General features: G+C 44.7%; 1 protein-coding gene across 2 annotated transcripts in view; it reads left to right on the plus strand.

The window, feature by feature from the left end:
• The window catches only part of DMD (dystrophin), a 4,652,165-nt gene that overhangs the window by 440,155 nt on the left and 4,196,311 nt on the right, over positions 1–15,699 (plus strand). For both annotated transcript variants that reach the window (XM_086934537.1, XM_086934536.1), the window contains 3 exons: positions 4,832–4,960; positions 8,787–8,957; positions 15,127–15,249. In XM_086934537.1, the coding sequence (XP_086790663.1) occupies positions 4,832–4,960; positions 8,787–8,957; positions 15,127–15,249 (423 nt within the window). The remainder of the gene's footprint in view (positions 1–4,831; positions 4,961–8,786; positions 8,958–15,126; positions 15,250–15,699) is intronic.

Raw genomic sequence — 15,699 nt, forward strand, 5'->3', positions numbered from 1 at the left:
ATGGTTTCAACCTTGGCCTGGAGGGACTGCAACTTGCCCCTTCCTGCCAGGTTTCCCCAGGACCGGACTGGCTACTGGATGTTTTGGTGTGCTGCCAAGCCGGGGCTGATTTCATTGATGGGGACCTGCGTGTGCTTCTAAATAAACAAAGCAAAACAAATGGTTTTAAGCACACGCAGGTCCCCTTCAACAAAATCAGCCCCCGGCTTGCCAGCATACCGAAACGCCTGGTAGCCAGTCCGGCACTACGTGTCCCAAATACACCACTGAACTCTGCCCTATCTGGCACTTACTAGCCTTGATGGTCAGGGCAGACAGTTGCAGGGTTTGAAGGTCCTCGTGGAGGTGATGTAGGCATTCCTCCCAGTTGGCACTATGGACAGCAATGTTGTCTAAGTAGGTGGCACAGAAGGGCCTCACCTGGAATTGGTAATGACCCTCTGGGGTTGAAAATTCTAATGTCTCTTTCACCCCGACGTCAATGCGATCTGCCAGTACCCTGATGTCAAATCAAAAGTACATAGGAATATGGCAGCACCTAGCTCCTCAGCTTTGGGGAAGGGGTGTGCATCAGTCCTGGTGATGGAATTGTGTCCTCTGTAGTCCATTTAGAACCAGAGTTCTGGTTTTGCACCCTTGGGCCAGCCTTTGGTACAAACACCACAGAGCTGGACCGTGGACTGTTGGAGGGCTCAATCACCCCTAGGATAACATCTTGGAGACTTCCTCCTAAGTGCTGACACTCACACTCTCTGACAACCTGTAAATGTTGTTCTTTACAGGGGGACTATTTCCCATGTCAACATCATGGACACAGATGTGTGAGTCCAGGGGTGAGGGAAAACAGTGAGGCAAATTGTCCTAGCAACTGGTAACAGTCACCTTGCTGTTCTGGGGTCAGTGTGGTGGAGATAGAGAGGTTGACGCTCTTCATTACACCATTGTATTTCAGTGAAGAGCGGTCGGGGAGAGGTTCATTCTCCTCTTCCACTCCCTCATCCGTCACTAGGAGCATGCTCATTTTGGACTTCTCAATGTAAGGCTCAAATCTGTTCACTTTGAGCACCCTAGGGGTCTGGAGGTCCACCAGATTGGTGACCTCCCCTTTTCGCTCATTAACTTTGTATGGGTCAGTCTGGTGGTCCAGGAGAGCCCTGGTCTCTACTGGTTCTATGACCCACACTTTGTGGCCAGGCTGAAACTCCGCCAGAGTGGCCATCTGGTCAGAACAGAGTTTCGGAGTGTCTGGGCTGGCCTTTTGGTTACTTTCAGCCTTCTTTCAGAAATGGTATATCTGGTTGCGGAAGGCCAGTATGTAGCTGACCACATCTTGGGGGAGGGGCTTCCTAGGAGCGTGCTCCCACCCGTCCTTGAGAAGACTCAGAGGTTCCCTAACAGGGTTTCATAGAGCATTCCAAATGGGCACCTTCCTGCAGGCAAAGAGAAGGAATGGCAAGAGGATGTTACACTTACACCTCATTGGCTCAGGCAGATCCATAATCATGCCCTTCAAGGCGTTGTTGAATCTCTCAACCAGACCATTGGTTTGGGGGTTGATAGGGTGTGGTGAACTTATAAGTTACACCACACTCATCCCACATGGACTTCACGTATGCTGACATGAAGTTAGTACATCTATCTGACACTACCCCCTTGTGGAACACAACATGGGTGAAAATCAACATCAGAGCTCAAGCCTTTGTGGATGCAATCACTGACCTCAGAGGGATGACCTCTGGGTAGCTGGTGAAATGGTCCACCAAGACCAGGACAAACATGTTGCCTAGGGCCATCTTGGAGTCCAAAGGCCCAATGATTTTATTGCCATTGGGATGAGAGGAGCTTTGCGCGTTTTCTCTGATTTCACACAGGCCTGGCAGGTGGGACAGAACCATCAGAATGTATCTGAGGCTGCCTTCATTCAGGGCCAATAGAAGGGAGACAAGCCTGGCAAAGGTCTTGTCTTGCCCAGATGTCCTGCCAGTGGTATGTCATGAGCCAAACTCAGTTGGAAGGATTGAGAACACTGTGGGACCACCAGCACAAAGGCTGCCCCAGCACTTAGAACCTTACTCTCACTGTAAATGAGGTTGTTCTCTCAGTAAATCAGGCGATCCCCAGAGGCTTCACCTGCTGCATGGGTTAAGCCCTGGTGCCTCAAACCCTCAAAAGTGGGGCACTCTCTATGCTTGGCAGAATTCCTCCCTGGGTGCCCACCCTCAACCTGCCAGCTGATGATGTTTTTTTGGACAGGCCGCAACCAACTGGTGCTAATGTTATAACCAGTTGTATACGGAAACCAATTGTATTTTATGTTGAACTATTCTCATTCTATGCCTCTTTTCAGCTTTACTACACAGGACCACCCCCTTTCCACCTCCTTTTTCTTGGAGGAACCTATTGACGAGTACAAATTCTGTTGCGCTCACTGCATCGCCAAATGCGATGCAGTACGCACAACAAAATTTATTTTATTTATTTATATGTTTACTTACCTGTATGTGGCCATATTCTGTAGTTTACTACCCCCCACCCTGCCCCTACCCCACCCCACGTCACCGCCCGGCAGCACTTCCACCAGCGACCGCTACTGCCCAGCAGTATGAAAATCATTCCTGACCCTGCTCCTCATAGGAACAGTCCAACCACAACCGCTTGGCCAAGTCTTCCCTGGACCAGAAACAAGCATCATGGGACCAGTTTCGGGGTATCACCCTTCATCAGCCAGGCTAGTTGTTATCCAGTGGCATAGTGAGCATGTGACATACATCTGGGCATACCCTCCCCACGTGGAGTGACTATAACAACACACAAATATGATGATGAACATTGACAAACATTCATCCCTAGTACAGAGATCAGGGTCTAAATCCATTGTATTTTTGCTCACAATGCAATTTCAGCTTGGAACCAGGCATGTGCAAATCATTCTTGACCCTGCTCCCCATGGGAACATCCAGTACGAACTGCCAGGCCAGGTTCTCCCTGGAGCGGAAACAAGCATCTTGGGACCTGTTTCGGAGTATCATCCACTTGGTCTCGTTAAACCAAAGTACTGGCGATTTGGGATGTGTCTTTGTTGATGAGGAGACGAGGATCCGCCTAGGGAATGCGTCAATTTCCTTCCCACAACTGCTGCAATGCGTCGGCTCTGAGTGCCGGGCTCTGGTTCCAAATGCGATGTGCAGCTGCTACTCCTGCAGTAACAACGCAAAAAGATGATGGACGGAATGATGAACATTGTCAAACATTCACCCTCAGTACAGAGATCCAGGCCTAAATCTATCTTTTTTTTCTCACTATGCCATCCCAGTTTGGAAGTAGGGGATATGTTGATTCTGATGTCGATTATCTGGTTCCGAAGGTGAATCACTGGGTCTGCTCCAAGCAACAACAAAGATGTGCTGGTTCTGAGGATGGTGCACTGGTTTAGCTCCTCACACGACAACGGGGATGCGCGAGCTCTGACTCACAAAAAAGGCAAACATGCACCAGTTCCGACGAGGATGCATGGGTTCCGGCTAAAGAAGCACCTTAGGTCTCACTTCGAAGGATCCAGGGCTGAGGAGGCACCACTTGGCAGGGAATACCTTAAGCTTGCAGAGTCCCGTTGCAGATGCAGGTCATGGAAGTCATTGATGTCCCTGAGACTTGGAACAGGAGGCAAGCCAGCACACCCTTGGAGTCACTCTGAGTTCAAGTGATGCAGGATCAGACCTTCTCACCCAGGCTGGAGAACAGTAGGCAGCAGGGCAGCTCAGCAAGGCAGGAGCCCACCGCCTCCTACAGGCTCCAGGAGTCTGTAGGGTCAGAGGGCAGATCATAATGTACAAAATGGAGGCAGTGCCTGCTCAGGCACTGTCGTGGGGATTACGATGCAAGCTTCTGAAAGCCTTTCTATGGCAGTCCGACTGCCATAGACCGGCTGTCAGAAATGGACTTTGGGGGTCCCTAGCAGGGCCCCGACCTCCGCGGCCACCGCTATGAAGCCTAAACCCCCAAACATCCATGCATTGCATGGCAGGTATCACATAGTGCCTACCACACGGTGCATGGATGTTTACAAAGTGTAATTTTTCTATTGCAGCTTGTGTTGCAGCCCATAGCTCAAGCTGAAATAGGAAATATACACTTTCCGACCGCCATGAAAGCGGTTGCATCCTAATTTGAGAAGCGGGACCACCGACTCCCTTTTGGGCGTTGTTGTTTCCAACCCAATGCCAGTTGGACGCTCGGCCGACCATCATCGTAATGAGGCCCTAAGTTCTTCATCACTCCATCATTATTTGTATTGTTTTTTAAAGTTTTGGCAATATTTGCCTATTATTTGACATGGTAAACAAAGAAATTTGAAAGAATCAACTTTGCTATCATAATTCTTTTACCTTTGGCTTATTATAAATCGGGCATAATAAGCAGTGCTGAACAGCCCTGAAACAGCATCTCTTGGAAAAATACTCTGCCGATAATTATTACTCATTTAATAGTGTGTATTTGGTTAAATTCTGGCCAACAATTGTTGAGAAATGATCTATCCAGAATTTGTCATTGGAATCACTTGTACTATTTAAAACACCACCAGTTTTTCTATTGAGAAAATAAAATCTTCAAAGAAGCAAAAGGACCAGTTTTCTCCTTAAATATATTCACACTGGTTCATTTCCAAATCTAATTCAGTTTAGCTTTAAAGGCATAGGAATTTTCAAAATGAAACACCTTCATTTTCTTTGCAATACTTTATTGTAGATCCATAAGGATTTCAACCTTGAAGTGCCCTGGATGGTATTTAGATTTGTTCAGAGGCTATCATTTCTCATTTTCTTTTAAACAGGAGTATAAGCAACAAATGGAAACATTTGACGAGAGTGTTGCAAACATCACCACCTGGATGAATCGAACCGAACTACTACTGGACGAAACTGAGAAACAAAAGCCTCCGAAGAAAGAAGAGACGCTAAAGGTAACAAAGGTACTTCTTTTTGATTTTTCTTATTGATGTCACTCTCTTCATGTTTCTCTGGGTATAGTGATTGTTTTCATTTAGTATTAGAGTGCAAATCACTATATATGAAAACTGGATATTTCCTGAGGATGTAATAAAAGGGAAATCTCCTCATTACATACCTCATGGAATTTGTTCATGGTTACTATTAAGCAGCGGTGTGCTCACTGCCACTTCCCGCTTGTGGGCACACTGAACGTGGTGTTTGAGTAGAACTGTAGAGTGGGATGACATGCCTTCAGCGATACACCAAGCGGAAGCCTATTTGTTTTAAAGCAATGATGCAGGAGTTGGTTAGTGGCTGATTTTCCACCATCTAAACCATCCTCATGGTTGTTTTATGAGTGTTTTTGTGTGCAAGTTTTTGACATTGCAATTGGAGTTACTTTGGGGGAGATATCTGTTTCCCTGATTCCTCTAGCTGATGTTCACAAGAAGTTCCTTGTCAGTGCTCCAGAAGTGGAATGTGTCTTAGATGTCGAATTTGTATTGAAACCTTTGTCTCAACTGCCTCTGAGTGAGGACCTTGGTTCTATTTGCTTCTAGTTAGTCGTGAGTTAGATAGGAAAACAGCTGTCCTCCCGCCTTTCGAAATAAATAGAATACAAGCAAACACAATTGTCCAAATTGGAGTTGTCCTAACACAAGAATGACTCATGTCAACTTGTTTCCTCCTTTGAGCAAGTGAGCCACTTCACAACAGGTATGCATTAAAGACCCTGTTCAATGCTGCACGCAATGTAAGTTGGAGATGCATGGGGACTTAACACCTTGGCTGCTAGCAGTTTTCCCTTCCTGTGCTGGAAATTGCCATTTTGCTGGTGTCATGACGAGCTCAGCTCGTCATCAGCACAGCTCAACCGTGCATCATGACGAGCTGAGCTCGTCATCAGCATCGAAAGGGTTAAGTAGCATAAGGTCGCACTATTCCAGAGAGGTCATATCGCTTCAAACAGATTGACCTCAGAACACAGTGCCATTGAAGCTATAATCCAAATACACTACTTCCATTAACCTGACAGAGTGTAGGCCTGGCTTAACCTGGAAGTTCTGCTTAGCCTAGGTGACAATTTCAAAAGATTTCTCTTTAATAGTTGATGCAGTAAATAACTCGTATATTTTATGTGGGCCATCCAACTACCACTTTTTGTTTTAGAAATTTGAATATGACTGTTGCATTCAGCGAGCCCAACCACATGAATCATTGATCTTCTTTAAATAGAATAAAGTAGCATTGTCTCAAAAGAGGATAACTTAGTTAATGCAAAATATTTCTAATGCAAAATAGCAGTGTAATGTCTTGAGCTTCCAGCTGTTACAACAAAGCTATCTTCTCGACATCTTATGAAATATAGTGGAGAGTTATGCTCTCCCATCTGCAAATAGATATAAGTAATGTTCACAAACATAGGTAGGGTATTTAGGTTGAGGCTGATTTAATTTTAGTTTTCCTCCTGTCAATATACTTCTTTCAGGAGGATCAGTAGAAAGCCAGCCCTTGCAGTATAGTACACTATCAGAGGCAGGCCGGCTTCACAATACAATGACAAGTAGTTCAGCTTCATTCAGGGACCCACAAACTGAACTGAACCAGTGAAAGGACATTAATAAAGTTTTCAACTTTGTGAAATTACTCTCCATTTATGCTTAACATTTTCAACTAAATGAAACATGGTCACAACCTGATGGTACTTTATCAAGGGTGAATTATATTCATCCTTCTCATGGCCTAACGCAGGTTCATTTGGTGCTGTGCTGTATCTCCTCCTGAGTCGATTTCCTATAGTGGGATCTCCAACCTTTGAAGGGATGAACTCTGTCTGTAGTAAATTGTATGATTTGTCCATATGCCTAGGGCACCTTGACTGTAGTGTGGTGGCGGCGTACCACCAGCTGTTTAAGGCTGCCCTTATTTCTAAGTGGCCACAAGTAAGCAGACACTGCCTATATTCCACACCCTGGCTGTTTTCCGATAGGAAGACGCCCCGTTACTCACACAGAGGGTCATCGGGCAGGAAATTATAGTGCACTGCAGCCGAGCTCTGGCAGTTTACCCCCTGTCACTTGCTTCCCTGAGTGAGAGCTTCTCCTTTATTAATCACTATTTAAAAAACTTTGCAACCCTCACATTTCTTAAACATGTCCTCTTTCCTTCAGATACGGAATAGAAAAGTAAAATCATCTCCTGGCATAAAAGAGCTCCAGGGGGAGCGCGCGTGTATAGCCAGATGTCCTCTCAGTGAATGAGAACCCGGTCTTTTTTAGGCAAAACACTTAGTTTGGGGCCACAATATTCTGGTCTCCATTCGCTGAACATAATAGGGACCCCAGTGTATGACAATTTATGTGCTAGATATTACAGTGATCAGTTAGCTAATTGGGAACATCTACTCTGGCACAGTAGTGAAAAAATCCTGTCTCCCCTTTATAGTGTAACTTCGACATTGGTGGCCCTAATCACAAAGTAATTTTCACAATAAAGGTAAGCTTAGGGTGAAAAAAACCTTTTTTAAGTATGCCAATAACTCATAAATGTATTTCTGGCAGGCGTAAATGGATTTACTTCTATCAGTTTCTCCACGACGAATGCATAGTAATCCACGGTAAAAAAATCCTACCCCAGGAGTGGGAAGTGGATGTTAAAAGGTGTGGCTTGCCTTGTAACGTAATTTTTTTGCCATTACCAATCTCCACTCTGTTCTTCTTTCCACCAGGGAAATGATTGGAAAGTTACTCTAGCCAAGGACTGAAGTAGCTCTTTTTCCAGGATTAGAAAGTGAACAGATCTCCCCCGTGTTTGGTTGAGGTGTAGGCAGGGATGTCTCTTGGGTGGTGCGACCAGTGCAGCCGCATCTGGCCCTGACCTGTTCGGGTGCCATGTTTAGAAAAACCTTATTGATTTGAAAGTTCCTTGTGTGTTGGACAGTTTCCAGGCAAATAAACTAAATACAATGATGCCTATGGTATCATTTTTACAAACGTACTAATTGAGGACCGATACCAAAAATAATATATCCTGTTTTTTTAATTACTTATTGACTAAATCTCCATTTTCACTCCATTTTTATTCATCTAGTCGCTATCTAAACACTCTAACAAATCAACACAGACAAAGAAAGTTGGTTTGTATGACTTTTTTTAGTAAACCAAGTCTTCTTTTCAAAGGAAAAATTATTTTCCAGGCAGCAATAGAAATGCCATGATCACTCGCGATTCAAATTCCTGCTAGAGAGATTGAGTTTTGCCAACTGGCAGTTCTGACATATCATAATGTAGCGTGGAGGGCGAATGTTCCTGCTGCAAAGAACCTGCACCATGTAGATCCTTGTGTGACTTGCTGTTCATGAGTTTCAATCCTGATAAAGCACTGTGTCCTATGAACTGTCGTCAAAGACCTACATGCAAACTGCATGGTATACGTTAGAATGTTATATTTACCACAGTCCTTCATTATGTTAATGTTGCTATAAAGGGTTCGTTTGGGTAGAAATACATTCTCATCAGTAATGCCAACCACTTTAGTACGTCTTAAATGTTTTGTGCTTCTCCAGACCAAACACTCTTCAAGTATACAGCCTACTGGTATGGATAACGTGAGACTCGTACACCTTATAATCCTCATTGTAGTGTTGTAACATTTCCTACATGCTGATTTATAGTCAAACTTGTTTTAATGTGAAAGAGAAATAAAAGAGTAGTTTGATTATTTCCATTTTGATTTGCTAAGCACATATTGCTTAAAGAACATTAAACTGAAAATGATTTCCTTACTTTCGGCCTGTAGTGCTTAAAAGCTGAACTGAATGATATGCGGCCAAAGGTGGACTCAGTCCGTGAACAAGCTGTAGAGTTGATGACGAATCGTGGACAGCACTGCGCGCAAGTAGTGGAACCCAAGTTGTCAGATGTCAACCGAAGATTTGTACTAATAACCCAAAGAATAAAGAGTTTAAGGGTAAGACAGCTGTGCTCCTCAATTGAGTGTCTTGGAGAGAGATTTTCAGGACGAATGCTATGTGTTGCTAAAATCCCGCTCTCGCTATACAAGAATACAAGGGTTCAAATTAATGTTTCAGTGCGATATTCCTACCTGTTTACCTTGCTGAGACTAAATTAGGGCTTCTGCTGGCAGCTGTACGCAATTTAAGACTCTTATAGATCCTGTTTCATCTAGATTTACCTGCTAGCACTTTAATGCGCACCACTGACTCCTGCGGCGCAAGACGTGTTGCTTTTGCAGGGGCAGGGGGGCTGAAAGAGCATTGCTTGAAGGACCAAAACTCTTGTGGTGCGAGGAGGCCCCCTAATGACCTGACCTCCTTCAACCGGATCCACCTGCTAGCGCTATAAAGCGCTCCACCAGCTCCCGCAGTGTGGGTCTCATTAGCTGGGGCAGCGAGTTGAAAAGCTGGACTTGGAGTCCCAGGCTCTTTTAGTGTGAGGAGGCTCTCATACCACCTGCCCTGCTTCAAATGGATTCACCTGCTTGCTCTATAAAGTGCACCATGGGCGGCTCTAGGCTCTGGCGGCCCTGGGCAGGGAGTGTAGGTAGGGGGCCCCGGAAGAGGGGGTCCAGGCAGGGCGGAGCCCCCTGGAGCTCAGGCGTGGAGGGCAGTGAAGAGGGTGGGGTCATGGTGTTTGGAAGTGGAACAGAGCCAGAGGCCGCCAAATCCCTGCTAGGGGCCGCCAAGCAAATATGTATCCATCCTCAGAGGATTATTACATTAATGATAAATATTGGTGTGGTGGCCCCTGGGGTTTGGCGGCCCAGTGCAGGTGCACAGCTTGCACATGCCTAAGGCCGCCCGTGAGTGCACCACTCGCTCCTGCGGTGCGGGTCCTGCGCTGGCTGCACCCTGGCCAAGGGCAACACTCGTCAGCACCAGGAAGAGTCAGGGCAGGGCCATTTCCATGTTCTCTGCAACCATAACATTTGCTCCCCGGTAAGGCCTTTATTTTTACTTAGTAGCTGGAGGCATGTATGCGAATTACCTATAACCCCTCCTAACTAGACTGACTTGTTGATACGGCCTGAAATATCTACCCAATCTTTTTGACCTCTGAATATCGAATGGTGGAGGTCTCGTAATATCAATATTTAGGAATCCCAAGCCCGTGGCTGTTATTAAGTGCGATGTGAGGAGGTTTATCATTTGTGTCATCTGTTCCTCTATGTAGTGCCCACCGGGGACTGGTTTGGGGGATCTTAAATTGTACCTCTTCTTGAGCCTGTACAGTACATAAACCATAAGTACTGCAGAGGGGGAAACTAGAGATTGTTGGGGACTCTGCCCTATGAAAGAAGCCGATTCCTCATGAATCTCAACAAGATAAAGCCAGTATTTTCTTCTTATCCTCTGGTTTGGGGATTTTAGAAGAGGAAATTACAATTGAGGAGGATGAATTTGCTCAGCATGGGAGGGTTGCCGAAGGCCCCCCGTCCCACAGTGGGCAAGCCAGCAGACAGTGTATGGTTACGCAACACAGCCTCTTCAGTGCCTGTATCAAGGTGTGTATCCTCAACATTACTCATGCACAGATTCCTCCTCTTGATCCGTTGCCGTGTGAGGGAGCCCCACCTGTGATCGACAGTGGGTCTGAGCAAGTGGCTGAACCCCTACCGCCATCACGTAAATGGAAACAGAAGGGACTGCCCCAAAAGGGGGGCATTTGCTGATGGTCCAAACAAATGATGTTTCTGTTATCAATCCTATTGAGGACAAAACTCAAGCTTAGTAAACATCAAGAGATGATGGGCGGAGCGCTGAAACTTTTGAGACACTCACCCCCAGTCCCAGATCCGTGTTCACTTTGCCACTGGATTCAAGCTAGCCTGGCTGGTGAGGGGTGTTATCCGGAAACCGGTCTGAGGATGCCTGTTTCCGGTCCAGGGAAGACCTGGCTTGGCAGTTTGGGCTGGACTGTTCCCATAAGGCACAAGGCCAAGACTGATTTGCATATAACTGGGTCTGAACTGGGGCTTTGAAGTGAGTAAAGAACGATGATGGATTCAACCCAGGTCTGTGACTGGGGGTGAGTGTCTGAAAAGTTTCAGTGGTCTGTCCATCATCTCTTTGTGTTTGCTGTGTTCGCCCTAAGTTGGCAGGGTATTTCCAGATGTGGGTCCCTTGCCCACTTTGTCACTGGATTCAGCTAACCTGGCTAATGAGGGGTTTTACCCTGAAACCGGTCCAAATATGCTTGTTTCCGGTCCAGGGAAGATCTGGCTTGGCATTTCAGGCTGGACTGGTCCCATGAGGCACAGGGGATAGACTGATTTAGATACAGCTGGGTCTGAACTGGGGTGGCGAAGTGAGCTAAAGACCGATGATGGATTCAACCCAGATCAGTGACTGGGGGTGAGTGTCTGAAAAGTTTCAGCGCTCCGTCTATCATCTCTTGGTATTTACAAAACTCAAGCTTGCAAGGATTCATTTTATACAAAGTTAGAACTATTAATCAATTTGCTACTTCACCCACTTGAGCTGCGTCGTGGGAATATTGAGCAAACTACTGCAGGAATCAAGGGCATTTTGCCCCTGTCAGCTATATCTACACCACTTGTTCCTGGCCCACTGGCAGGCATGCCAGAAATTGTGATGGACTGTACATCTGTGGTTAACCCCCTGTGGGTGATGCACGTTTATTTAGTCAAGAGCCCCATGAGGATAGGGGAAACACACTCTACCAAGAGGGTTAACCGATGAAGGCTGACTAGTCTTCTCAGCCAGCTCAAATCCTGTTATTCATGATTGTTAACTTAACCTGAACTTTAGTCCCATTATTAACCTTACTCCAGAAGCAACCCCTTTGTCGTGATCCTTAGAAATGTGCCCCCTTTGACTGGCCACTCGTCAGAATTGTATGGCCAGTTAGAAAAAAAAGTGTCCCATTGGATTGGCACACATCCTAACCTGGGCTCTGTCATTTATGATCACATTAACATGGTGAGAAGGATTAGCTTGCTGGATTGGAAAAAAGTGGAAAGACACTCAGTGGGGATCATATTGTAATTACTTTCAACGACTCCACGGTGGCGGAAAAGTACTTACTGCATTAAGTCTCTTTAGAACAGGCACGTCATCCTCAATCCGGGTACTTCTTTAGGAGTTTTCTGTAGACCTGAAGCAGTCTGTCCCACATAATGGACCATGGTTGGGCCACAGAGTCATGGTCGCTTTGTCAAGCAACCCCTTCTCACCCCTATGGCAATTACTGATAGAGTTGCATCTTTTGAGTTAGTAACAGGAGTCCAACTGACTCTGTCTATTGCACCACTTCTAACTCCACCCCTTTCTACTCCACTTAGCCCTCCTGTTCTCGTACATGCTGATTCAATCACTGGTAACTGCAACAACCTTAAGCTGGTGAGCGGGAACATAGCAGGACTAGCTTTCAAATTTAAGTACCTGAACTGGTTGGCTTTTATCAATGGATTTCACCTAATTTAATTTAAAGAGACCTGAGAGACTAAAACTCCTTTTTCCTGGAGGGCTATAACACATTCTTTGCCCCATCAATTCACTCCGCTTCTGGCAGGGAAAGGGGTGGATTGCTCGTTTTTCTTTTTCTGGAGTTTGGTGGATGGGTCAAGGAAATTTACTCAGGGACATCTATCGTAAAAGCTTTAGGAATAACCCTCTCAGGTTCTTTTGTTATATATTTGTTGAACGTTTATAGCTGATGGGTTCATTTATCAAATGATGCCCCCATGAGTTTGAATGACATCATCAGAAACTGACCAGCACAAACCAGAATGGCACAGTGATTGGTTAATTTGCCTGTACTGGGCTGTAGAATAGATGCGAGGGTCAGGTGAGTCAGTCTCTGGAGTCTTCTGGCTGCTGGATGCTATCTGCTTGCATTCACCTGTCTAGTGTCTTTGTATACTTTGAGTTTGAGGACGCTTCTGTCTCCCCAGGCACTCATTAGGTGGCTTAGCCTTCTGGAATTTAAGTCAGACCTCGGCAACACCAGCACCTCTCCGGGGCACCAGGAGTCCTTCTTGATGTCCACAGTGTTGATCCGGTACCACTCTGAGGTTCCAGGAGATTTCTGAGCTACTGTGGTGGTGTCGTCAGTGGGAGAGACCTATATTATCTGAATTACATATTTAAACAAACACAATCAGCAGTTTTTATAATTGTGTTTAACCCTCATACATTGCAGATTGAAGGGGCAAGTTGGTAGGAGTATAAGAGTTGACTTTCAATGAATGATATATAAATATAGGTGGCTAGGCTCCATCACTGTTAGAATTTGGACATCTTCTCTGTGGCCAAGACAAACCCCCTCACTTGACCTGCTTCCCTTCAAGGCATAAAGGAATGCAACCTGTACCAGAACAGAAGACTTCTTTCATGAGGTGGGTATTAAAGACCTAACAACTAAAGAAAGAGTATATGATCCCTCAGAGAGAATGGCACCATTATTGGCAGATTTATTATTGAGTTTCTGGGTGTCTCAGAGGAAATCAAATGCTTGCTTTCACATGATGATATTTGAATGGTGGTTGATCTGGAATCTGGGTGCAAGAGGTTGGTATCAGACTTATATAAAATTCTTGCAAAAAGTGAGACAGAGTAGTTATCACTAGTCCAGTTGTGATAAGAGAGAGAGTTGGGCAGTGGTCTTACAGGCAAAGAATTGGGGCAAATCTATACCTAAGCACAAGTCACATCTCAAATACCCACAATTTGAGAAGCCTCAGTTAAATTAGTAAGCTACTGGTATTTTACACCTGAAAATCTACATGAATAAGATACCCAAAACAAGGGCAAATGTTAAAGACAATGTGAGAATAGCGGGGCACCATGATGAGACTGTCCAGGACTGCAGGCCTACGAGAAAGTTGTCCAAAATGCACTAGGCATGATGTGTTCCACACAGAGATACTCAGATGCCTGATGTACAGAACATTGGGCTTACCTAACAGGCTCAAGTTTCAACTATACTGAAAACAGGGTAGACAGGTGCCATTGGCCCTGACAGCGTTTAAACAGACCATTACAGCCCTAAGGGGCAAGACTGTGACTATCATAATGCAATATTGGCTCCACAGGTTATGAAACATACTGGGATGGACCACATAGCACTCATGTTAACACTAGATGCTCCAAAGTTCAACATGTTGTAGGACCAATTGCTGGGTTTCTCTCTTTGTAATAAAGGGAACCCACATCTCCCAGATGCTATGCTGAGGATTGTCCCACTCCAGCCTATTTAATAACTGTAAGGGCGGAAAATTGATAGTCCCTGACGAAGTTATCAGCCACAAAGTAGGAGTTCGAAAATAATACAGGGTTACTTTAGGCAGATGATTTGACACTCTTTTCTTGTTGAATGGAGGGTGTAAGTTAAAGAGGGGGGAAAACATGAGTTACTCGGAACTAGTATATGGAGATTCTACTTTTTTCTTAAACTTACCTACAATGCAGCCAGCTTCAGGGTTGTAGACACTGATGTATCCATCTGTAATACTTCAAAAACAGATTTGATTCTTAAAAAATGATAGGATTTGGTTTTGAGCAATCCTTAAGGAGACGATGGCCACTTTAAAAAAAGCAGAAAGAAAATGGGAAAATATTGAGGTGTGTGTGCGTGCGCGCGCATGTGGTGTGCGTGTGTCAAACTGCATGCCTGTGTGTGCGTTTCAGAACCAGACAGATTGGCCATTCTTTAAATTACTAGGATACTAACGAAATAGTAAAAGCTACACGCACATTCAATTCCAATTCCAATCCGATTAAACCACTGTATTCCATACTAAATGTCTTAGACCTATGGTAAGAATGTTAATGCATTTGATAAATAGATAAAAATAAATCTCTGAATCATTTATTAAAGAATGCTTATGTGCATGACCATGGAAAACGACAGTGATCATCGTCTTTCTTCAGTGACTAAATATATAATGTTACTTTTTGCTGGTGTTGACAAATATTTTCCCAAACAGGTTCTATGGCATTTCCTGTACTTGTAGGGTATTCATATTTCAGCAGGCCTGATGGAAATTGCAATGCATGCCATTAGTTTAGCAACAGGGAGTCAGGCAAATTCTTTCGGTTTCTTTATATCCTTGCTAAATTAGTTTCTGCTCTAAATTCACATTTCTCTTTTTTTAGGTTGCAATTCCTTTGAAAGAACTGGAGCAGTTCAACTCCGATATGCAGAAATTGCTTGAACCACTGGAGGCTGAAATTCAGCAGGGGGTGAATCTGAAAGAGGAAGACTTCAATAAAGATATGGTAAACTGGCACAGAGTAAATTGAAAAGGGCATGCGTCACAAATAGGAACATGCACATAACAGAATGCAGCAGATTCTTTTTACAAACGTTAAAGTGATCAGGATTTGACCTCAAAATAAAGTTTTTGCAAGAGCTTTGTACTAATAAAACGGTTTTATATTTGAAGCCAGGACCACTGTTATCCAGTATCAATCACATGCCAGCAAATGTGACAGTATGGATTAGTCCATGTCACCAAAGCTGCACAAATAGACGGCACAATGTATTAATATTTAAATTTTAAACTATATTTATTTTTTAATTGACACTATCCATGTGCACTGCTCAAAAATAGAGAACCGGGGCGTGGCTTGTCGTGGCGAGCAATGCCCACTTAATCGAGCGGCTCCATCGGACCACCCTGACTTGCCTTTTTTAAATCCGGACAAATATCCAAAACTGGGGCGTGA

The sequence above is a fragment of the Lissotriton vulgaris genome, chromosome 8 (assembly GCF_964263255.1).
Source record: "Lissotriton vulgaris chromosome 8, aLisVul1.2, whole genome shotgun sequence".
NCBI classification, from domain to species: Eukaryota; Metazoa; Chordata; class Amphibia; order Caudata; family Salamandridae; genus Lissotriton; species Lissotriton vulgaris.